General features: G+C 47.9%; 1 protein-coding gene across 4 annotated transcripts in view; it reads right to left on the bottom strand.

The window, feature by feature from the left end:
* The window catches only part of LOC140735013 (tetraspanin-9-like), a 161609-nt gene that overhangs the window by 109654 nt on the left and 25372 nt on the right, over positions 1-26583 (bottom strand). For 2 of the 4 annotated variants that reach the window (XM_073059844.1, XM_073059845.1), the window contains exon 2: positions 9307-9386. In XM_073059844.1, coding sequence (XP_072915945.1) covers positions 9307-9369 — 63 coding nt within the window. In that variant the 5' untranslated portion in view covers positions 9370-9386. Of the gene's footprint in view, positions 1-9306; positions 9943-26583 lie in introns of those variants that run through there. The other 2 variants (XM_073059843.1, XM_073059842.1) reach the window with 2 other exon arrangements.

Genomic DNA, 26583 nt, shown 5'->3' with positions numbered 1-26583 from the left:
GTACGGTCAGTGTCCAGCATAAAACAGTCTGGTGTACGGTCAGTGTCCAGCATAACACAGTCTGGTGTACGGTCAGTGTCCAGCATAAAACAGTCTGGTGTACGGTCAGTGTCCAGCGTAACACAGTCTGGTGTAAGTCAGTGTCCAGCGTAACACAGTCTGGTGTACTGTCAGTGTCCAGCGTAACACAGTCTGGTGTACGGTCAGTGTCCAGCGTAACACTGTCTGGTGTACGGTCAGTGTCCAGTGTAACACAGTCTGGTGTACGGTCAGTGTCCAGCATAACACAGTCTGGTGTACTGTCAGTGTTCAGCGTAACACAGTCTGGTGTACTGTCAATGTCCAGCGTAACACAGTCTGGTGTACGGTCAGTGTCCAGCGTAACATAGTCTGGTGTACTGTCAGTGTTCAGCGTAACACAGTCTGGTGTACTGTCAATGTCCAGCGTAACACAGTCTGGTGTACGGTCAGTGTCTAGCGTAACACAGTCTGGTGTACTGTCAGTGTCCAGCGTAATACAGTCTGGTGTACGGTCAGTGTCTAGCGTTACACAGTCTGGTGTACGGTCAGTGTCCAGCGTAACATAGTCTGGTGTACTGTCAGTGTCCAGTGTAACACAGTCTGGTGTACGGTCAGTGTCCAGCATAAAACAGTCTGGTGTACGGTCAGTGTCTAGCGTAACACAGTCTAGTGTACTGTCAGTGTCCAGCGTAACACAGTCTGGTGTACGGTCAGTGTCCAGCATAAAACAGTCTGGTGTAAGTCAGTGTCCAATGTAACACAGTCTGGTGTACGGTCAGTGTCTAGCGTAACACAGTCTAGTGTACTGTCAGTGTCCAGTGTAACACAGTCTGGTGTACGGTCAGTGTCCAGCATAAAACAGTCTGGTGTACGGTCAGTGTCTAGCGTAACACAGTCTAGTGTACTGTCAGTGTCCAGCGTAACACAGTCTGGTGTACGGTCAGTGTCCAGCATAAAACAGTCTGGTGTAAGTCAGTGTCCAATGTAACACAGTCTGGTGTATGGTCAGTGTCCAGCGTAACACGGTCTGGTGTAAGTCAGTGTCCAATGTAACACAGTCTGGTGTACGGTCAGTGTCCAGCATAACATAGTCTGGTGTACGGTCAGTGTCCAGCGTAACACGGTCTGGTGAAAGTCAGTGTCCAGTGTAACACAGTCTGGTGTAAGTCAGTGTCCAATGTAACACAGTCTGGTGTACGGTCAGTGTCCAGCGTAACACGGTCTGGTGTAAGTCAGTGTCCAGTGTAACACAGTCTGGTGTAAGTCAGTGTCCAATGTAACACAGTCTGGTGTACGGTCAGTGTCCAGCGTAACATAGTCTGGTGTACGGTCAATGACCAGTGTAACATAGTCTGGTGTACGGTCAGTGTCCAGCATAAAACAGTCTGGTGTACGGTCAGTGTCCAGCATAAAACAGTCTGGCGTACTGTCAGTGTCCAGCGTAACACAGTCTGGTGTATGGTCAGTGTCCAGCGTAACACAGTCTGGTGTACGGTCAGTGTCCAGTGTAACACAGTCTGGTGTACGGTCAGTATCCAGTGTAACAGTCTGGTGTAAGTCAGTGTCCAGCGTAACACAGTCTGGTGTACGGTCAGTGTCCAGCGTAACATAGTCTGGTGTACGGTCAGTGTCCAGCATAAAACAGTCTGGTGTACTGTCAGTGTCCAGCGTAACACAGTCTGGTGTACGGTCAGTGTCCAGCGTAACATAGTCTGGTGTATGGTCAGTGTCCAGCATAAAACAGTCTGGTGTACTGTCAGTGTAAAGCGTAACACTGTCTGGTGTACGGTCAGTGTCTAGCATAAAACAGTCTGGTGTACGGTCAGTGTCCAGCGTAACACAGTCTGGTGTACGGTCAGTGTCCAGTGTAACAGTCTGGTGTAAGTCAGTGTCCAGCGTAACACAGTCTGGTGTACGGTCAGTGTCCAGCGTAACACAGTCTGGTGTACGGTCAGTGACCAGCATAACACAGTCTGGTGTACGGTCAGTGTCCAGCATAAAACAGTCTGGTGTACGGTCAGTGTCCAGCGTAACACAGTCTGGTGTACGGTCAGTGTCCAGCATAACACAGTCTGGTGTACTGTCAGTGTCCAGCATAAAACAGTCTGGTGTACGGTCAGTGTCCAGCATAAAACAGTCTGGTGTACGGTCAGTGTCCAGTGTAACACAGTCTGGTGTACGGTCAGTGTCCAGCATAACACAGTCTGGTGTACGGTCAGTGTCCAGCATAAAACAGTCTGGTGTACGGTCAGTGTCCAGCATAACACAGTCTGGTGTACGGTCAGTGTCCAGCATAAAACAGTCTGGTGTACGGTCAGTGTCCAGCGTAACACAGTCTGGTGTAAGTCAGTGTCCAGCGTAACACAGTCTGGTGTACTGTCAGTGTCCAGCGTAACACAGTCTGGTGTACGGTCAGTGTCCAGCGTAACACTGTCTGGTGTACGGTCAGTGTCCAGTGTAACACAGTCTGGTGTACGGTCAGTGTCCAGCATAACACAGTCTGGTGTACTGTCAGTGTTCAGCGTAACACAGTCTGGTGTACTGTCAATGTCCAGCGTAACACAGTCTGGTGTACGGTCAGTGTCCAGCGTAACACAGTCTGGTGTACTGTCAGTGTCCAGCGTTAAACTGTCTGGTGTACGGTCAGTGTCCAGCGTAACACAGTCTGGTGTACGGTCAGTGTCTAGCGTAACACAGTCTGGTGTACGGTCAGTGTCCAGCGTAACACAGTCTGGTGTACTGTCAGTGTCCAGCGTAACACAGTCTGGTGTACGGTCAGTGTCCAGCGTAACACAGTCTGGTGTACGGTCAGTGTCCAGCGTAACACAGTCTGGTGTACGGTCAGTGTCCAGCGTAACACAGTCTGGTGTACGGTCAGTGTCTAGCGTAACACAGTCTGGTGTACTGTCAGTGTCCAGCGTAACACTGTCTGGTGTACTGTCAGTGTCCAGCGTAACACAGTCTGGTGTACGGTCAGTGTCCAGCGTAACACAGTCTGGTGTACGGTCAGTGTCTAGCGTAACACAGTCTGGTGTACGGTCAGTGTCCAGCGTAACACTGTCTGGTGTACTGTCAGTGTCCAGCGTAACACAGTCTGGTGTACGGTCAGTGTCCAGCGTAACACAGTCTGGTGTACGGTCAGTGACTAGCGTAACACAGTCTGGTGTACGGTCAGTGTCCAGCGTAACACTGTCTGGTGTACTGTCAGTGTCCAGCGTAACACTGTCTGGTGTACTGTCAGTGTTCAGTGTAACACAGTCTGGTGTACGGTCAGTGTCCAGCGTAACACTGTCTGGTGTACTGTCAGTGTCCAGTGTAACACAGTCTGGTGTACGGTCAGTGTCCAGTGTAACACAGTCTGGTGTAAGGTCATTGTCCAGCATAAAACAGTCTGGTGTACTGTCAGTGTCCAGCGTAACACAGTCTGGTGTACGGTCAGTGTCCAGCGTAACACTGTCTGGTGTACTGTCAGTGTCCAGTGTAACACAGTCTGGTGTACGGTCAGTGTCCAGTGTAACACAGTCTGGTGTAAGGTCATTGTCCAGCATAAAACAGTCTGGTGTACTGTCAGTGTCCAGCGTAACACAGTCTGGTGTACGGTCAGTGTCCAGCGTAACACAGTCTGGTGTACGGTCAGTGTCCAGCGTAACACAGTCTGGTGTACGGTCAGTGTCCAGCGTAACACAGTCTGGTGTACGGTCAGTGTCTAGCGTAACACAGTCTGGTGTACTGTCAGTGTCCAGCGTAACACTGTCTGGTGTACTGTCAGTGTCCAGCGTAATACAGTCTGGTGTACGGTCAGTGTCCAGCGTAACACAGTCTGGTGTACGGTCAGTGTCTAGCGTAACACAGTCTGGTGTACGGTCAGTGTCCAGCGTAACACTGTCTGGTGTACTGTCAGTGTCCAGCGTAACACAGTCTGGTGTACGGTCAGTGTCCAGCGTAACACAGTCTGGTGTACGGTCAGTGACTAGCGTAACACAGTCTGGTGTACGGTCAGTGTCCAGCGTAACACTGTCTGGTGTACTGTCAGTGTCCAGCGTAACACTGTCTGGTGTACTGTCAGTGTTCAGTGTAACACAGTCTGGTGTACGGTCAGTGTCCAGCGTAACACTGTCTGGTGTACTGTCAGTGTCCAGTGTAACACAGTCTGGTGTACGGTCAGTGTCCAGTGTAACACAGTCTGGTGTAAGGTCATTGTCCAGCATAAAACAGTCTGGTGTACTGTCAGTGTCCAGCGTAACACAGTCTGGTGTACGGTCAGTGTCCAGTGTAACACAGTCTGGTGTACGGTCAGTGTCCAGCGTAACACTGTCTGGTGTACGGTCAGTGTCCAGCGTAACACAGTCTGGTGTACGGTCAGTGTCCAGCGTAATACAGTCTGGTGTACGGTCAGTGTCCAGTGTAACACAGTCTGGTGTACTGTCAGTGTTCAGTGTAACACAGTCTGGTGTACAGTCAGTGTCTCCATGTTTGAATTGACTTTTTACATTCATTCTGTGTTTGGCAGTGAAGGGACTCAGCCGGAAGTCTGGCATTTTCTGATCTCAGGTATTGCTCTGTTACCTTGGTAGCCTTCCCCCACTCCATGCCACACCTAGTCACTGTGCTCTACACGCTGCAGGCAAGACTGAGGTTGTACTTTGCTCCCTCTGTGTCACTGCAAGTCCAGCTGTGCTTTGACTATCCTGAACAGCTGGAGGAACAGGTGTTAAATGTTGATATAGAAATCCCGAAATAATGCAGAAATTTACAGGACCCCAGGAAAACAGTGCTCTCAGTATGTTCTTTTTCAAAGTAGGCTGCCTGTTGGCTGGACCTGTACACACTGCACAGCATTACCCACTGTGAGCATCCCTGCAGCCCACAGACAGTCACTCAGCACGAAATGAAGAGGACTCACTTCCCGAAGTACACTCCATTCCGTCTCCCAACTTTAATCCCAGGGCCTGGCTCCAACATCGGCTGGTGGCACAATGAGATCAGCACCGGGCTCAAGAATGGAGGTTCCCGAGTTCGATCACCCCCGAGCTCACTCTCCGTCCAAGCCGGGTTGATATCGCAACTCGGCCTCGTAAAAAAACACTGCCACCTCCAGTTTAAATTCACACACGGAATATTGTAGAAGATCAAATACCCAAACCCAAACCCGCAGCTCTTTCATTGTTCACAGATATTCTCTGCCTGATATACTTCCAGCTCTCCATCTCTCTCACACATTCCCAGCTCTTCATCTCTCTCACTCTCACACCTCTCCACCTCTCTCTCTCACACACCTCTCCACCTCTCTCACACACACACCTCTCCACCTCTCTCTCTCACACACCTCTCCACCTCTCACTCTCACACCTCTCCACCTCTCTCACACACACACCTCTCCACCTCTCTCTCTCACACCTCTCCACCTCTCTCACTCACACCTCTCCACCTCTCTCACACACACACCTCTCCACCTCTCTCTCTCACACCTCTCCACCTCTCTCACTCTCACACATCTCCACCTCTCTCACACACACACCTCTCCACCTCTCTCTCTCACACACCTCTCCACCTCTCTCACTCTCACACCTCTCCACCTCTCTCACACACACACCTCTCCACCTCTCTCTCTCACACCTCTCCACCTCTCTCTCACACCTCTCCACCTCTCTCTCCCACACCTCTCCACCTCTCTTACTCTCACACCTCTCCACCTCTCTCTCTCACACACCTCTCTCACTCTCACACCTCTCCACCTCTCTCTCACACACCTCTCTCTCTCACACACCTCTCCACCTCTCTCACACCTCTCCACCTCTCTCTCTCACACCTCTCCACCTCTCTCACTCTCACACCTCTCCACCTCTCTCTCACACACCTCTCTCTCTCACACACCTCTCCACCTCTCTCTCTCACACCTCTCCACCTCTCTCTCTCACACACCTCTCCACCTCTCTCACTCTCACACCTCTCCACCTCTCTCTCACCCACACCTCTCCATCTCTCTCTCACTCTCACACCTCTCCACCTCTCTCACTCTCACACCTCTCCACCTCTCTCTCACCCACACACCTCTCCACCTCTCTTACTCTCACACCTCTCCACCTCTCTCTCACACACCTCTCTCTCTCCCACACATCTCCACCTCTCTCTCTCACACACCTCTCCACCTCTCTCACTCTCACACCTCTCCACCTCTCTCTCACCCACACACCTCTCCACCTCTCTTACTCTCACACCTCTCCACCTCTCTCTCACACACCTCTCTCTCTCCCACACATCTCCACCTCTCTCTCACACACCTCTCCACCTCTCTCACTCTCACACCTCTCCACCTCTCTCTCACCCACACACCTCTCCACCTCTCTCTCTCACACCTCTCCACCTCTCTTACTCACACACCTCTCCAGCTCTCTCTCACCCACACCTCTCCACCTCTCTCTCACCCACACCTCTCCACCTCTCTCTCACCCACACCTCTCTCTCCCACACCTCTCCACCTCTCTCACTCTCACACCTCTCCACCTCTCTCTCACCCACACACCTCTCCACATCTCTTACTCTCACACCTCTCCACCTCTCTCTCACACACACACCTCTCCACCTCTCTCTCTCACACCTCTCCACCTCTCTTACTCTCACACCTCTCCACCTCTCTCACCCACACACCTCTCCACCTCTCTCTCTCACACCTCTCCACCTCTCTCACTCTCACACCTCTCCACCTCTCTCTCACCTCTCCACCTCTCTCTCCCACACCTCTCCACCTCTCTCACTCTCACACCTCTCCCCCTCTCTCTCACACACACCTCTCCACCTCTCTCTCACCCACACACCTCTCCACCTCTCTCTCACACACCTCTCCATCTCTCTCACTCTCACACCTCTCCACCTCTCTCACCCACACCTCTCCACCTCTCTCTCTCACACACACCTCTCCACCTCTCTCTCTCACACACCTCTCCACCTCTCTCTCACCCACAGCTCTCCACCTCTCTCACACACACCTCTCCACCTCTCTCACTCTCACACCTCTCCACCTCTCTCACTCTCACACCTCTCCACCTCTCTCTCACCCACACCTCTCCATCTCTCTCTCACTCTCACACCTCTCCACCTCTCTCTCACACACACACCTCTCCACCTCTCTCTCACCCACACCTCTCCATCTCTCTCTCACTCTCACACCTCTCCACCTCTCTCACTCTCACACCTCTCCACCTCTCTCTCACCCACACCTCTCCATCTCTCTCTCACACACCTCTCCACCTCTCTCTCACCCACACCTCTCCACCTCTCTCACTCTCACACCTCCCCACCTCTCTCACTCTCACACCTCTCCACCTCTCTCACTCTCACACCTCTCCACATCTCTCTCACCCACACCTCTCCACCTCTCTCTCACCAACACACCTCCACCCCTCTCTCTCACACACCTCTCTCACTCTCACACCTCCCCACCTCTCTCACTCTCACACCTCCCCACCTCTCTCACTCTCACACCTCTCCATCTCTCTCTCACACACCTCTCCACCTCTCTCTCTCACACACCTCTCTCTCACTCTCACACCTCTCCACCTCTCTCTCACACACCTCTCCACCTCTCTCACACACACACCTCTCCACCTCTCTCACACACACACCTCTCCACCTCTCTCTCACACACACCTCTCCATCTCTCTCACACATTCCCAGCTCTTCATCTCTCATACACATTTCCAGCACTCCACCTCTCTCTCTCACACACCTCTCCACCTCTCTCTCACCCACACCTCTCCACCTCTCTCTCACCCACACCTCTCCACCTCTCTCACACACCTCTCCATCTCTCTCTCACCCACACCTCTCCACCTCTCTCACCCACACCTCTCCACCTCTCTCTCACACACCTCTCCATCTCTCTAACACACCTCTCCACCTCTCTCTCTCACACACCTCTCTCTCACTCTCACACCTCTCCATCTCTCTCTCACATACCTCTCCACCTCTCTCTCACACACCTCTCTCACTCTCACACCTCTCCACCTCTCTCACTCTCACACCTCTCCACCTCTCTCTCACACACCTCTCTCACTCTCACACCTCTCCACCTCTCTCTCACACACCTCTCTCACTCTCACACCTCTCCACCTCTCTCTCACCCACACACCTCTCTCACTCACACCTCTCCACCTCTCTCACACACCTCTCCACCTCTCTCTCACACACCTCTCTCACTCTCACACCTCTCCACCTCTCTCACTCTCACACCTCTCCACCTCTCTCACTCTCACAGCTCTCCACCTCTCTCTCACCCACACCTCTCCACCTCTCTCTCACCCACACCTCTCCACCTCTCTCTCACCCACACCTCTCCACCTCTCTCACACACACACCTCTCCACCTCTCTCTCACACACCTCTCCACCTCTCTCACACACCTCTCCACCTCTCTCTCACACACCTCTCTCACTCTCACACCTCTCCACCTCTCTCACTCTCACACCTCTCCACCTCTCTCACTCTCACAGCTCTCCACCTCTCTCTCACCCACACCTCTCCACCTCTCTCTCACCCACACCTCTCCACCTCTCTCTCACCCACACCTCTCCATCTCTCTCTCACACACACCTCTCCATCTCTCTCACACATTCCCAGCTCTTCATCTCTCATACACATTTCCAGCACTCCACCTCTCTCTCTCTCACACATCTCTCCACCTCTCTCTCTCTCACACACCTCTCCACCTCTCTCTCACCCACACCTCTCCACCTCTCTCTCACACACCTCTCCACCTCTCTCACTCTCACACCTCTCTCTCACCCACACACCTCTCCACCTCTCTCTCACCCACACCTCTCCACCTCTCTCTCACACACCTCTCCACCTCTCTCTCACACACCTCTCCACCTCTCTCACCCACACCTCTCCATCTCTCTCTCACACACCTCTCCACCTCTCTCTCACCCACACCTCTCCAACTCTCTCTCACTCTCACACCTCTCTCTCACCCACACCTCTCCAACTCTCTCTCACTCTCACACCTCTCTCTCACCCACACCTCTCCACCTCTCTCTCACACACCTCTCCATCTCTCTCACACCTCTCCACCTCTCTCTCACACACACACACACACTCCTCTCCATCTCTCACACACACAGAGCTTGCTGCCTCAAACTCACATACACGTGATTTTCTGTCTGACATACATACTCCTAGATCTTTGCCTGACACACACATATATGGCTACACGGCTCTCTGCCCTCCCCCTCACCCCACACACAGCTCTCTGTCGTATCGGTCACCAGGACTGGAAGGTATTACTCACCCAGAAGATGAGGTTGAAAACAAACATCAGATACTTCAGACAACACAAGCAGCCTCTGGCCATGCTGCACCTCCGGAACTCTAAGAGGAAAACAAACGAGAGGTCCAGGTAAAACACCACATACTTGCTACCTTTGGGAGCTGTGTACTTGTCATTCTTTACACCCAGGTCGATCAGTCCCCTGGGACGGGAGCTGGAGTTGCCGTAGAAAGCGGCCGCAGTAAAGCCACTGCCGAACTGCTGGGCTGAGTGGGAGGGCTGTCCGGTGTCGGAGACCCTGCTCTCCACTGACAGGCTCCGGGGTATGGATGTTTCATCACTACTCGACCTCTCCATGTCCCTCCGTTGCACAGCTCCCACATTCACCGCCAATCATATCTTGGTGTTTAGGAAGGGGTAGAGCAGGCCAGTCTCAACGTCGGGAACCTCTCTGGAACAAACTCCATTAGAGAGCCACACTGGAAAGGTAGAGTCCTCACCACCAGCTGTTCAGTGGGCAGCCCCTCTCTAAAGCCTAAATCCAGCCGCTGAACTCAGTGTGTGCATAGAGAGAGCAGCCTGTTCAGCAGCCCCCACCCCCCACTGCCATCACTCGTTCAGCTGTCAGCCCAGTAATCTGGCAAATGCACATCGGCTGCACTTTACACCATACATTTAGAGCAGTCAGTGACCCAGTCCCTTGTCAGGACACGCCTACTCTCCTCCTGCCTGTCCAATCAAAAGTGAGTCCTCGAGGCCAGCACTATTAACTATTTGCCTCTGGCTGACAAAGAGCCCAAATCCCAAGATGCTCCACACCAACTGCAGAAGCTGCGGAGCAGAGGGAAAGGAAGTGTCCAAGACCCTTAGCACTGCCTAGTATAAGGTCAGTGTCTGAGACCCAAGACTGACCCCTTCTGCTCAAGCCAAGGAAGGGGCAAGGGGAATTCAAAGTGATCATGTTGGACCAGACTGTGTCTTTAGTACAACTTGACCACTCTCCATTCACACTCCGATTCCCCTGTGGTTCAAACCTCTGTCAGTCTTACCCCGAATGAGAGGAGGGTGAGGTGAACACAGCAAGGCCAGAGAACAGGATGAGATGACCATAAGACCATAAAGCATACAGTAGGAATTGAATTAGGATACTCAGCCCATCTAATCTGTTCATCATGGCTGATTTACTAACCCTTTCAACCCATTCTCCTGCCTTCGCTCGTAACCTTTGACGCCCTGACTAATCAAGAATCTATCATCCTCAGCCTTAAATATACCCAAAGATTTGGCCTCTGCAGCCACCTGTGGAAATGAATTCCACAGATTCACTTCCTTCTGGCTAAAGAAATTCCTCATCTCCACTCCAATTGAATGTCCCTCGATTCTGAGGCTATGCCCTTTAGTCCTAGACTCATCCACTATAGGAAACATCTTCACCACATGCACTCTGTGTAGGCCTTTCAGTTTTCAATAGGTTTCAATGAGATCTCCCCTCATTCCTCTAAACCCCAGCAAGTACAGGTGCAGAACTATCAAATGCTCACATTGACCCTATTTCTCCCTCAATAGATGCTGCCAGTCCTGCTAAGTGTTTCCAGTGATTTTGCAGTTCCTTTGATTTTAAACAAGCTGAAGATGGGACTTTCTTTTAAATGGAAATCCCACAGCAATTGTGTCAAAGAGATTTAAACAAATTTCAGTGACTAGTGGGGTACCGCAAGGCTCAGTGCTGGGACCCCAGTTGTTTACAATATATATCAATGATTTAGACAAGGGTATTAAATGCAGCATCTCCAAGTCTACAGATAACACCAAGCTGGGCGGCGGTGTTAGCTGTGAGGAGGATGCTAAGAGGATGCAGGGTGACTTGGATAGGTTAGGTGAGTGGGCAAATTCATGGCAGATGCAATTTAATGTGGATAAATGTGAGGTTATCCACTTTGGTTGCAAGAACAGGAAAACAGATTATTATCTGAATGGTGGCCAATTAGATAAAGGGGAGATGCAACGAGACCTGGGTGTCATTGTACACCAGTCATTGAAGGTGGGCATGCAGGTACAGCAGGCGGTGAAAAAGGCAAATGGTATGTTGGCATTCATAGCAAAAGGATTTGAGTACAGGAGCAGGGAGGTTCTACTGCAGTTGTACAAGGCCTTGGTGAGACCGCACCTAGAATATTGTGTGCAGTTTTGGTCCCCTAATCTGAGGAAAGACATTCTTGCCATAGAGGGAGTACAGAGTAGGTTCACCAGATTGATTCCTGGGATGGCAGGACTTTCATATGAAGAAAGACTGGATCGTCTAGGCTTATACTCACTGGAATTTAGAAGATTGAGGGGGGATCTTATTGAAACGTATAAAATTCTAAAGGGATTGGACAGGCTAGATGCTGGAAGATTGTTTCCGATGTTGGGGAAGTCCAGAACGAGGGGTCACAGTTTAAGGATAAAGGGGAAGCCTTTTAGGACCGAGATGAGGAAAAACTTCTTCACACAGAGAGTGGTGAATCTGTGGAATTCTCTGCCACAGGAAACAGTTGAGGGCGGTTCATTGGCTATATTTAAGAGGAAGTTAGATATGGCCCTTGTGGCTAAAGGGATCAGGGGGTATGGAGAGAAAGCAGGTACAGGGTTCTGAGTTGGATGATCAACCATTATCATACTGAATGGTGGTGCAGGCTCGAGGGGCCGAATGGCCTACTCCTGCACCTATTTTCTATGTTTCTATGTTTCACACGGACTGCTGGTAAAGAATAAATTTTGTTTGACATTGGCTGACTACTGGCACTGGCAAATTTTTAACCATTTACATAAACAGTGAGCACGAAGAAGCCCGTCCCTGACAGCACACCCCACTGCAAAACAGAAATCAGCTTGATGTTTAAGGTCTTAAAAATTTGAAACAGTAAAAATCTGAATGTACTTAAGAACATTTGGGGTGCCAGGGTAGTGTAGCAGTTACTGTGATGCTATTACAGCTGAGGGTGTCAGAGTTCAGAGTTCAATTCCGACATCCTCTGTAACAGAGTTTGTACATTGGGTGAGGTGGGACGGTGCAGAGGCAGTGAGGATAAGCTCTCACTACCTATTAAATGTTCCCAATGACCTGCACCTCAAATAGCCTCTGACAACCAAGTCCAGCTCCTGGCCTTCACGTGTGGATCAGCTTCTAAACCCAGCAGAATTATTTCTACTGACAGGTGATGGGGCAAAGGCTGGTTACTGGGGCCTTAAAACCAGTCGCTTCAGGCAAATGGGACTCATCAGCCGTGGCTGGCAGCTCATCTAGAAGGAAAACTTTGATCTCAAACTTTCGCTGCCTCACGGCTATATGCACTCATTGGGAAGGCTTCGGGTGTAAACTCTGAGGAAAATTCCAGAGCTGGAGTCCTCAAGGCAATTCTACATTGAGTTCAAAGCTGACTGGCAACTCCAGCAATGCTGCTGGTACCAAACTGAATTGTTCTCTGCCATTGCTTTGGATTCATCAGCTGTGTAGAGATGGGGAGCCTGTTGCAAGGGCAAAAGCTTGCTCTCCATATCGTACCACCCTGGCCTGCTTGTGCACATGTAGGCAGCTGGCACGCAATGTCCATGGTCGAATCTGACCAATGGGAGGCCTCAGCTCATTGTAAATTGCAACATGATTGGGCTAGGCTTAAATAGGTGGGTTGCTGGGCAGTGTGGCTCTGTAGGCCCAGGGCCTGTTCTGTGCTGTATCTCTAAACAATAAATACATACGGTACATAAACATGAAAACAGACAGCACCTGTCTGACTGTACAGGTCCATGACCGATGGGTCATACACCTTAACCTGGGGCAGTGGTGTGCGAAGTGGGGGTGGATATCATAACCTGGGGCAGTGGTGTGCGAAGTGGGGGTGGATATCATAACCTGGGGCAGTGGTGTGCGAAGTGGGGGTGGATATCATAACCTGGGGCAGTGGTGTGCGAAGTGGGGGTGGATATCATAACCTGGGGCAGTGGTGTGCAAAGTGGGGGTGGACATCGTAACCTGGGGCAGAGGTGTGCAAAGTGGGGGTGGACATCGTAACCTGGGCAGAGGTGTGCAAAGTGGGGGTGGACATCGTAACCTGGGGCAGAGGTGTGCAAAGTGGGGGTGGACATCGTAACCTGGGGCAGTGGTGTGCAAAGTGGGGGTGGACAGCGTGACCCTCCCTCTGTACATCATCTTTACCAGTAACACACACAAAAACATAGAAACATAGGAAACCTACAGCACAATACAGGCCCTTTGGCCCACAATGCTATGCTGAACATGTACTTACTTTAGAAATTACCTAAGGTTACCCACAGCCCTCTATTTTTCCAAGCTCCATGTACCTATACAGGAGTCTCTTAAAAGACCCTATCGTATCCGCCTCCACCACCATCGTTGGCAGCCCATTCCACGCACTCACCACTCTCTGCGTAAAAAACTTACCCCTGACATCTCCTCTGTACCTACTTCCAAGCACCTTTAAACTATGCCCTCTCATGCTAGCCATTTCAGCCATGACTATCCACATGTTCAATGCCTCTCATCATCTTGTACACCTCAATCAGGTCATCTCTCATCCTCCGTCACTCCAAGGAAAAGGCCGAGTTCTCTCACCCTATTCTCATAAGGCACCCTCCCCAATCCAGGCAACATCCTTGTAAATCTCCTCTTCACCCTTTCTATAGTTTCCACATCCTTCCTGCAGTGAGGCGACTAGAACTGAGCACAATACTCCAAGTGGAGTCTGACCAGGGTCCTATATAGCTGCAACATTACCTCTCAGCTCCTAAACTCAATCCCACGGCTGATGAAGACTAATGCACCATATGCCTTCTTAACCACAGGGTCAGCCAAAATGCTGGAGGAACTCAGCAGGTCAGGTCAGCATAAATGCAAAGGAATAAATAATCGATGTTTCGGGCTGAAACCCTTCATCTTGTTCGTCACCTTTACTAGTGCCCTCTCAAATCTTGTGTTTACAGAAACCTTCCCTCAATCCTGCATTTAGGTAGCAGCCTGTGTTCTGTGCTCTGGAGTGCTCCTCAACTCTGCATCTCGGCAAAAGTACTGAGATGAAGTTTTAGCACTGGAGGACAGCGGCCAATCAGTACACCAGAGATACAAGTGACGTCAGTCGTTCATATGCAGCTCACCCCAGGAAGTGCCAGGAGGATTAGATTAAAGCATATTTATTCAGAATATCCCACATTATCATCTAAATCAAAACATTGTTTGAACCTTGAAGTCCCATGTGTATGGATTAGAGCTGTTCATCTCTGCCATATTACAGCCCAAAAAGTGCAGGTACAGAGAGATTCGGGAATGTGCTGCACTGTCCTACAAATACTTCACATTGTTGGGCGTGAAGCTAGCTCTGAAATAGACATCCACAGGATGGGATGATTGAAGACTCTACGCCCATGACAGTGCAACACTATAAATAGGCTGCTCTATGTCCATGCCCCTGCCAGGCCATCACATATGCTGCACAGGATATACATTCTGAGCATTCAAGCTCAAATATAGACATGTCCTGCTGAAAACCTTCTTCACCAGCCTGGACATCTCAACCTGTTATAATTACACAGAACAACACAGCACAGATACAGGCCCTTCAGCCCAATCTGTCTGTGCTGACCCAGCTAGTCCCAATTTCCTGCACTACTTATGTTATATATAGATATATAGTATATCTTATTGTAATTTACAGAATATTTTATATATTGCACTGTACTGCAGCCACAAAACAACAAACTTCATGTCATATGTCAGTGATAATAAAGAAGATTCTGATTCTGAGGACATGCTTCAGACTCCCTAGTTCCAAGGAATAAAGACCTTTCCTGCCTAACCTTTCCCCATCACTCAGCCGTCACTAATCCACTGGGGGCATTGCTGGGCAGTGCAGCTCGAAGGGCTGGAACGGCCTATTCCCTGCTGTATCTCTACATAAATAAATAACTTAGACCCATCATGCACAAGCAGCTGATCTCTGGGCCTGAACTTCCACAAACATGGCTTTGATCTTTACGGTAGGCAAGTCTTGAACAAGCAGCATATTTGCCACATCATGGATCGGTGATTTAAAACCAAAGGGCATGGGAACCTCACAGAGAGAGCGACTCTCTGGAACTCTCCACTCTGAAAGATTATGTGAGAAGGTTGATAAAGTTCAAACAAGGGCCAATCACTGGTCAAGAGGGTAAGAGGAGGGAAGGAGGGGAGGAGGACAAAGTTTGGGAAACAGAATGAAGAGAAAGGAGAGGGGGAGAAGAGAAAGAGAAACAAAGAAAGAGAGGGAGAGAGGGTAAGAGAGGGAAGGAGGGTGAGGTGGGAGGGGATAAGAGATGGAGAAACAGAGAAAGAGAGAGAGAGAGAGAGAAATAGAAAAAAGTGAGGGAAGGAGAAACAGATAAATGGAGACAAAGAGGGAGGGATGGAAGGAGAGAGAGAGACGGGGAGAAACAGAGAGAGGGGGAGAGAGACAATAGAACATAGAACATAGAATAGTACAGCACATTACAGGCCCTTCGGCCCACAATGTTGTGCCGACCCTCAAACCCTGCCTCCCATATAACCCCCCCACCTTAAATTCCTCCATATACTTGTATAGTAGTCTCTTAAACTTCACTAGTGTGTCTGCCTCCACCACTGACTCAGGCAGTGCATTCCACGCACCAACCACTCTCTGAGTGAAAAACCTTCCTCTAATAACCCCCTTGAACTTCCCTCCCCTTAACTTAAAGCCATGTCCTCTTGTACTGAACAGTGGTGCCTGGGGCAGAGGCACTGGCTGTCCACTCTGTCTATTCCTCTTAATATCTTGTACACCTCTATCATGTTTCCTCTCATCCTCCTTCTCTCCAAAGAGTAAAGCCCTAGCTCCCTTAATCTCTGATCATAATCCATACTCTCTAAACCAGGCAGCATCCTGGTAAATCTCCTCCGTACCCTTTCCAATGCTTCCACATCCTTCCTATACTGAGGCGACCAGAACTGGACACAGTACTCCAAGTGTGGCCTAACCAGAGTTTTATAGAGCTGCATCATTACAACACGTCTCTTAAACTCTATCCCTCGACTTATGAAAGCTAACACTCCATAAGCTTTCTTAACTACCCAATCTACCTGTGAGGCAACTTTCAGGAATCTGTGCACATGTACCCCCAGATCCCTCTGCTCCTCCACACTACCAAGTATCCTGCCATTTACTTTGTACTCTGCCTTGGAGTTTGTCTTTCCAAAGTGTACCACCTCACACTTCTCCGGGTTGAACTCCATCTGCCACTGTTCAGCCCACTTCTGCATCCTACCAATGTCTCTATGCAATCTTTGACAATCCTCTACACTATCTACAACACCACCACCATTGTGTCGTCTGCAAACTTGCCAACCCACCCTTCTACCCCCACATCCAGGACGTTAATAAAAATCACGAAAAGTAGAGGTTCCAGAACAGATCCTTGTGGGACACCACTAGTCACAACCCTCCAATCTGAATGTAATCCCTCCACCACAACCCTCTGCCTTCTGCAGACAAGTCAATTCTGAATCCAGCTGGCCAAACTTCCCTGGATCCCATGCCTTCTGACTTTCTGAATAAGCTTACCGTGTGGAACCTTGTCAAATGCCTTACTAAAATCACATCCACTGCACTACCCTCATCTATATGCCTGGTCACCTCCTCAAAGAACTCTATCAGGCTTGTTAGGCACGATCTGCCCTTCACAAAGCCATGCTGACGGTCCCTGCTCAGACCATGATTCTCTAAATGCCCATAAATCCTATCTTTAAGAATCTTTTCCAACAGCTTTCCCACCACAGACGTAAGGCTCATTGGTCTATAATTACCCAGACTATCCCTATTAACTTTTTTGAACAAGGGGACAACATTCGCCTCCCTCCAATCCTCCGATACCATTCCTGTGGACAACGAGGACATAAAGATCCTAACCAGTGGCTCAGCGATCTCTTCCCTTACCTCGTGGAGCAGCCTGGGGAATATTCCGTCAGGCCCCAGGGACTTATCTGTCCTAATGTATTTTAACAACTCAAACACCTCCTCTTCCTTAATATCAACATGCTCCAGAACATCAACCTCACTCATATTGTCCTCACCATTATCAAGCTCCCTCTCAGTGGTGAATACCGAAGAGAAATATTTTTGAGGACCTCACTCGCTTCCACAGCCTCCAGGCACATCTTCCCACCTTTATCTCTAATCGGTCCTACCTTCACTCCTGTCATCCTTATGTTCTTCACATAATCGAAGAATGCCTTGGGGGTTTCCCTGTACCCTACTCGCCAAGGCCTTCTCATGCCCCCTTCTTGCTCTCCTCAGCCCCTTATTAAGCTCCTTTCTTGCTACCTTATATTCTTCAATAGATCCATCTGATCCTTGCTTCCTAAACCTCATGTATGCTGCCTTCTTCCACCTGACTAGATTTTCCACTTGACTCGTCACCCATGGTTCCTTCACCCTACCATTCTTTATCTTCCTCACTGGGACAAATTTATCCCTAACATCCTGCAAGAGATCCTTAAACATCAACCACATGTTCATAGTACATTTCCCTGCAAAAACATCATCCCAATTCACACACAGAAGTTCTAGCTTTATAGCCTCATAATTTGCCCTTCCCCAATTAAAAATTTTCCTGTCCTCTCTGATTCTATCCTTTTCCATGATAATGCTAAAGGTCAGGGAGTGGTGATCACTGTCCCCTAGATGCTCACCCACTGACGGATCTGTGACCTGAACCGGTTCATTACCTAATACTAGATCTAGTATGGCATTCCCCCTAGTCGGTCTGTCAACATACTGTGACAGGAATCCATCCTGGACACACTTAACAAATTCTGCCCCATCTAAACCCTTGGAACTAATCAAGTGCCAATCAATATTAGGGAAGTTAAAGTCACCCATGATAACAACCCTGTTATTTTTGCACCTTTCCAAAATCTGTCTCCCAATCTGCTCCTCGGTATCTCTGCTGCTACCAGGGGGCCTATAGAATACCCCCAGTAGAGTAACTGCTCCCTTCCTCTTCCTGACTTCCACCCATACTGACTCAAAAGAGGATCCTGTTACATTACCCACCCTTTCTGCAGCTGTAACAGTATCCCTGACCAGTAATGCCACCCCTCCTCCCCCTTTCCCCCCTCTCTATCCTTTTTAAAGCACTGAAATCCAGGAATATTGATCTGTGGCTAAAAAATTCCTCCCATCCTCTGTTCTAAATGGTTGCCCGTCAATTTTGAGACTGTGCCCTCTAGTTCTGGATATTCCCCCCATAGGAAACATCCTAAGATCCTTAAGATCTTTGAGTTTGCCTGGCAATTTTCCCTTTGTAATAGCAATGGCACTCACTCCTGCTCCCTGACACTCACAGACCTCTGGCACACTACTCGTGCCTTCCACAGTGAAGATTGATGCAAAGTACCCATTTAAGTTCATCTGCCATTTCTTTGACCCCCATTACAATCTCACCAGCATCATTTTCCATTGGTTCAATATCAACTCTCACCTCCCTTTTACTCTTTATATAACTGAAAACACTTTAGTATCCTGCTTTATATTATGTGCTAGCTTGCCCTCATATTTAATCTTTTCCCTTCTTATAACTTTTTTAGATGCCTTTTGGATTTTAAAAGCTTCCCAATCATCCAACTTCCCACTCACTTTTGCTACCTTATTTGCCTTTTCCTTGGCTTTTATACAGTCCTTAACTTCCCTTGTCAGCCACGTTGTCTACACCTGCCATTTGAGAACTTCTTCCTCTGTGGGACATATCTATCCTGTGGCTTGTGAACTATTCCCAGAAACTTCAGCCATCTCTGCTCTGCCGTCATCCCTGCCAGTATCCCCCTCCAATCCACCTGGGCAAGCTCCTCTCTCAAGCCTCTGTAATTCCCTATATTCCGTTGTGAAACAGATACATGTGACTTATGCTTCTCCCTCTTAAACTGCAGTATGAACTTAATCATATTATAATCACTGTCTCCTAAGGGTTCCTTTACATTAAGCTCCCTAATAAGATCTGGCTTAATACGCAACACCCAATCTATGATCACCATCTCTGATCACTGATCATCAATCAGCTCGGCACCATCGTTGGTATTCCATAAACCCCATACACCTGCCTTCTCACCGTACCTTTGATGCCCTGACCAATCAGGAAGGAATCAACTTCTACCTTAAACATATGCACGGACTTGGCCTCCCCAATAGTCTGTAACAGAGCATTCCACAGATTTACTGCTCTCTGGATAAAACAAAATTCCTCCTTACTTCTGTTCTAAAAGGTCACACCTCAATTTTGAGGCTGTGCCCTCTAGTTCTGGATACCCCCATCATAGGAAACATCCTCTCCACATCCACCTTATCTTGTCCTTTCAACATTCAGTAGGTTTCAATAAGATCCCCCCCCCCCCCATTCTTCTAAGTTCCAGTGACCAAAGCTGCCAAATGCTTCTTATATGTTAACCCCTTCATTCCCAGAATTATACTTGTGAACCTCCTCTGGACTCTCTACAATGGCAGCACATCCTTTCTGAGATATGGGGCCTAAAACTGTTGATAATACTCCAAGAGAGGTCTGACTAGTGTCTTATAAAGGCTCAGCATTACCTCCTTGCTTTTATATTCTATTCCTCTTGAATTAAATGCTAGCATTGCATTTCCCTTCTTTACCACAGACCAACTGATAACCAATCAATCTGGCATCATCACTGAAAACTGATCACTAATCAATCCAGCACCATCACCAATAACTGATCACAATCAATTCCCCAACTGATAATCAATCAGTTTCGCACCATTGCTGATAACTAATTACCAATCAATCTGGTACCATCACTGACAACTACCGTAGATTCCGGACTACAGAGCGCACCTGATTAAAAGCCGCTGGCTCTAATTTTAGAAATAAAATCAATTTTTTAATTGTAAAGGCCGCACCGGATGTTAGGCCGCACCGGATTTTAGGCCGCACCGGATTTTAGGCCGCACCGGATTTTCGGCCGCAGGTGTCCCACGTTGTAATATGAGATATTTACACAGAAAGATATTACACGTGAGGATTTTTTAACTTTTAATTAAATCCATATGGTAACAAAAACAAATACATATTGCAAATGCTTTTTTTCGAACCGTGCCCGTAACGTGGCTACTTTTAAATACGTTGCGTATACTTCTTTACTGAACAACATTCCAATATCTCCTAACGACTGGTAAAAAATATATATACTACAGCCTACCAGGAAAAGTTATTGATCACCTTTAACTTAAAAGCAGCGTTTTCGCTCAGATCCAAAGCCGCTCGCGTAATGCGCTCCCCCCCTCCTTTCCGTTTCATCGCAAACCGGCATTTTCCCACAAGACACCGCGAAACCGGGTGTGACGTCATAGCATCCCGCGATGTAGTACAGAAAACATATAGTTAAAACTCTTCTAACTTTAACTAGAAAATGAATTACTAAGCGAAAATATTATAAACTAAGTATGCCATAAGGCAGCACAATGCTTCGAGTGTTTTCCATGTTGATGAGGGTGAGTACAAATGACTGATTTACAATAATTTAATTGTGAAAGTGCGCTTGATTTATCGTACAATTTCATTGGACCTCTGTGAACTACTCATCAATTTTATTGGTCTACTGTTATGAGGCAAAATGTTTACGAGGCGGCATGAAAAAAATCATGCATTAGCCGCTTCGGATTATTGGCCGCAAAGTTCAAAGCTGTTCAAAATGTGGGAAAAAAGTAGCGGCTTAAAATCCGGAATCTACGGTAATCACCAATCTGGCACCAGCACTGATAACTGCACTGATTGCCAGTCAATCCCGCACTATCATTGATAACTGACCACCAATTGATCACGTGATATCACTGACCACTAATCAAACTGGCACCATTGCTGATAACTGGTCACCAATCAATAAGGCACAATTACTGATAACTGACCACCAATCAATCCAACATTATCGATGATAACTGAACTGGTCATCAATCAATCTGACAACATTACTGATAACTGGACACCAATCAATCCAGCTCCATTACTGATAACTGATCATCAATCAATCCAACACCATTGCTGATATCTGAACTGATCACTAATTGAACTGGCACCTTTGCTGGTAACTGGTCCCCAATCAAACAAGAAACATCACAGATAACTGATCACCAATCATCCCAGCTCCATTGCTGATAACTGATCACCAACCAACCTGGCTCCATCACTGATAACTGATCATCAATCAATCCTGCATTATTGCTGATTAACTGTATTGATTACCCATGGCCTTCCTATAACTCGCTCATGTGTAATTGAGGGTTCCTCTCTCCAACAGTAGGGACTGGGATGAGGGAAAGTATGTTTATGTTGGGCTGGAACTCGGATAACTTCCTCCACACAGAAAACCCTGAGTGTCTGATGCTTGATTATGGTCATTGGTGAATCAATTGATTTCTGATTCAATGAATCTTAGAGCTGGACAGGAAATGGATGGCAGAGAATCAGGGATGGAGCAGGGCAATAGACCAAGGCTGCTCTCAGTTTATTTCTTTAGCCCCTGTGCTGGGCCTCCTGAATTGTGTTGCTGATGTCACGTCCACACTTGAGCTTTACATCTATTAATCCCCAGTTTTGTCTCCTGTTCCCTCTCTCTATCGTCCCTCCCTCACCTGTTCCCTCTCTCTATCGTCCCTCCCTCACCTGTTCCCTCTCTCTATCGTCCCTCCCTCACCTGTTCCCTCTCTCTATCATCCCTCCCTCACCTGTTTCCCCTCTCCCTCGCCTGTTCCCTCTCCATCATCTCTCCCTCACCTGTTCCCTCTCTATCGTCCTTCACCTGTTCCCTCTCTCTATCGTCTCTCCCTCACCTGTTCCCTCTCTCTATCGTCCCTCCCTCACCTGTTCCCTCTCTCTGTCATCCCTCCCTCACCTGTTTCCCCTCTCCCTCGCCTGTTCCCTCTCCATCATCTCTCCCTCACCTGTTCCCTCTCTATCGTCCTTCACCTGTTCCCTCTATCATCCCTCCCTCACCTGTTCCCTCTCTCTATCATCCCTCCCTCACCTGTTCCCCCTCTCCCTCGCCTGTTCCCTCTCCATCATCTCTCCCTCACCTGTTCCCTCTCTATCGTCCTTCACCTGTTCCCTCTCTATCGTCCCTCCTTCACCTGTTCCCTCTCTCTATCATCCCTCCCTCACCTGTTTCCTCTCTCTATCGTCCCTCCCTCACCTGTTCCCCCTCTCCATCGTCCCTCCCTCACCTGTTCCCTCTCTCCATGGTCCCTCCCTCACCTGGTCACTGTCCTTATCGTCTCTCCCTCACCTACTACATCTGCCCATCATCACACCCTCACCTGGCTCACCAATCTCCTGCCAGCCTCTGAAAATGCCTGCCTCTGGTTTTCTTCCCCCCCATGCTCTCAGTTCAAAACTGTCAACGATCTCCCTGCCCCCTTGTATGCTACCTCAGTGGATGAGTTTCTGTAACAATATGGTCTTTCCTCAACTGCAATCATTAATGCTTATCAAATTGAGACATTGGTAAAATATACCAGAGGATCCAAAAAATAATCTCAACATGAACAATTGCTGAAATTGGATATCAGAGGTAGACTCATTTATACTTTCTGAAATTTAATCTGCAGAGTTTTGGAAGCAGTGGTACAGGCTGATCTGTGTGTAAATCTTGGTAATGAGTAGTGATGGATGTGAATTCCTCTCTCACCATCTGCTGTGCTGAGGGAACTGCTTGTGGTCTGAAGTCTGCACAAGTGTCTTTGATAGGCGTTCAAGGATTGTGGCTCCATAGCTGGAGTGCCTGGCATTACAGGAAGCCTGCCGTGTCATTGAAATAATCCTTTGCAATCCTCAGTAATTAAATAACAGGTGCTCCCAGAAGGCCTTTTGCTCTACACCACCATCTAATCCTAGAGATGTTTGGCAAGGAAACGTCAAACAATCCAGCTGTCACAGAGCCAACATCTGGATTACAGCAGCAGCCTGGGGCCAACTGTTCCCATGAACATATCACGGCTGCTAAATCCTATCTTCTGAAAGGGGGGCTACACTCCACAGAAGAACTATAAAATACCAACTCCAGGATATAAAATTGCCACGATGCAAATGCCTTTTCAATTTGCGAAAGCACCTTATTCCTCTGATAATTCACAGATTTAAAAGCAAAGAATTTCACTCAAACACACACTCACACAGACACACTCAGAGACACAGATCCTCACACACTAACACACTCACACATCCAGACACAGAGTGACACACACACACATCCAGACACAAACACATACACAAAGATATACTCACACATCCAGACATACTCTGCAAGTTATGATAACCTTCCTATACTGTCCACTATACCGCCAATTTTGCTGTCATCCACAAATTTGTTGATTCAGTTAACCACATTATTATCCCTGCGGCACACCACTAGTCACAGGCCTCCAGTCAGAGGGACAACCATCTACTGCCACTCTCTGGCTTCTCCCACAAAGCCAAGGACTAATCCAATTTACTATTTCATCTCGAATGTCGAGCAACTGAATCTTTTTGAGAAACCTCCCATAAAATACCTTATCAAATGTCTTGCTAACGTCCATGTACACAAATATCTACTCCCTTGCCTTCATCCACATTCCTGGTAACCTCCTCAATAAGCATTAGGATTCACTTGGAACTTGTCTCTACTATCTGAAGGAAATGATTAAGTTCGAGGGTATGCAGACAAGATTCCTCAGGATTTTGCGGGGTCTGGAGGGCTTGAGTTACAGACTGGAAAGGCTAGGACATCGTTCCCTGCAATGAAGGAGATGGAGGGGTAATATTCGAGGTTTATAAAGGGTTGAGTGACAGAGATAGGGTGACTGAATACAGTTTTTTTTCTGAGGGGAGGGGAGTAAAAAACTAAAGGGAGTTGGTTTAAATTGATCTGAATGGACCTGAGAGGTAGATAGATAGATAGATAGGTATACGGTATTTTCCCACTCAAGATGGCAGTGGGTTATCTGTCCAAGCAAGTGGTAGAGCCAGGTGTAATTGCAGTCTGTAAATATCACATGTGCCTATTTCAGAGCCCCTTAAACACCCCCAGCAGGTTTTGGGTTCTTCTTTGCAGAGCTCAGAAATGCTGCCAATCCTCCACTGTCCCTGGCAATTTTACAGAGCTTGAGCTAAATACAATGCTTTTATTTCAGCCACGGAGAGATTACTGGAGACACAAGACACAATAGATGCTGGAAGAACTCAGAGGGCTAAGTAGTATCCGAGGGCTAAGAGGATAGCCGGGATAGTTGGTGTATCAGGGAACAACCCTATATCAGGACTGCTTCTTTCTTCCGTGTGTGTGAGATGGCAGCACTAATATAAAAGTATAAAGAGAGAATGTCTGTTACTGTACTGGCAGAATCAATGCTTCATTTACAGAGGCAGAAGTAAACAGGTACCGGCTGGGTAGCCTCCAACCTGATGGCATGAACATTGACTTCTCTAATTTCCGTTAATGCTCCTCCTCCCCTTTTTACCCCATCCCTGACATATTTAGTTGTTTGTTTTTTTTTCTCTCTCTCTGCCCATTCTCCATCTCCCTCTGGTGCTTCTCCCTCCCCCCTTCTTTCTCCCGAGGCCTCCCGCCCCATGATCCTTTCCCTTCTCCAGCTCGGTATCACTTTTGCCAATCACCTTTCCAGCTCTTAGCTTCATCCCACCCCCTCCGGTCTTCACCTATCATTTCGCATTTCCCCCTCCCCCCACTACTTTCAAATCTCTTACTATCTTTCCTTTCAGTTAGTCCTGACGAAGGGTCTCGGTCCGAAACGTCGACAGTGCTTCTCCTTATAGATGCTGCCTGGCCTGCTGTGTTCCACCAGCATCTTGTGTGTGTTGTGTGAGTAAACAGGTGTGAACTCATTACAGGTAGGGGCCCAATCTGGGCCCTTCGTGTCTACAGAAGGCTGAAGAAATGGGAAGAGGATGGTGCCACAGTGGCTTGGCAGATCACAATGTAGAATCAGAATTGATTTAGGATGAGCTTTCAAAAGGCAGAGAAACAAAAACACAATGGGAGTTATTGATACGGTGGTTGTAATTCTGAGGACGGCAGGAGTCAGGAAACTTCAGGTTTGTGTAATAGGGGTGATACAGTAACCATGTGAAATCTTAATCCAGATTGGATATGTGAAATTAGTTTGAGGAGAACAGCACTAATAATCTTATAAAGGTGTCATGAGGAAAGAGTGAGTATAATATGATAGAATTTGACAGAGTTTGAAAATGTCATTGCTCAATATCAGACAGTATGCATTTAAGGTGAATGGGGTAATTTCCAAAGATGTGAGAGTGGTGGTAGAGGCAGATACATTAGGGCCGCTTAAAAGCCAATTAGATAGACAAATGAAAATGAGGAAAATGAAAGGATATGGACATTGTGTAGGCAGAATAGACTAGTTTAGTTGGCAATTTGATTACCACAGTAAGTCCCCGAGTTAAGAACACCCAACTTATGGACAACTCGCACTTACGAACAGACTGCCATAAAGTCTATTATATTGAAAACATTGCGCAGCTTCAGCGGTTTGTCGGCTCGAAGAAGGAGAACATCGTCCGCCATTTTAAGTCAGATCACGTTGCTGTTAACACTGTGTTGTGTGTGTAACTTTGTATTTGGCTTAAATTTTTCTCTTATTTACCCTTGTAACCATGCCTCCAAAGTGTAAATCAGATGCAAGTGCTGGTGATGCATCAAAGAAAAGGAAAACAATCACGATTGAAAATAAAGTGGAAATAATAAAGTGATTGGAAAGAGGTAAAATGCCATTGGTCATCGGAAAAGCGTTGGGCTACATTCAGTCAACGATCAGAACAATTTTAAAGGATAAAATGAGAATAATGGAGCATATGAAAGGCCCTGCCCCAATGAAAGCTACAATTATTACTAAGCAATGCAGTGGTTTAATTATTGAAATGGAAAGGCTATTGATAATTTGGTTAGACGGTCAAAATCAGGGTAACAAGCCTACTCGTCTTACTTTAATTCAAGAAAAGGCTCGAAGCCTTCACGTGCAGCAAGTGAAGGTGATTGTGATGAAGAATTTGTTGCGAGTAGGGGTTGGTTCAATCATTTCAAAGTGAGGGCAAATTTACATAATATGAAAGTGCAAGGTGAAGCAGCGAGTGTTGATGTAAGTGCTGCGAGTTATTTTCCTGAAATGTTCAAAAAAATTATTGAGAAATTTGCCAGACCAAATATTTAATGTAGTCAAGACTGGCTTATTT

The sequence above is a fragment of the Hemitrygon akajei genome, chromosome 10 (genome assembly GCF_048418815.1).
Source record: "Hemitrygon akajei chromosome 10, sHemAka1.3, whole genome shotgun sequence".
Taxonomy (NCBI): Eukaryota; Metazoa; Chordata; class Chondrichthyes; order Myliobatiformes; family Dasyatidae; genus Hemitrygon; species Hemitrygon akajei.
Note: the sequence above shows the minus strand (reverse complement) of the source record. Positions and strands in the feature narration are given on the sequence as shown.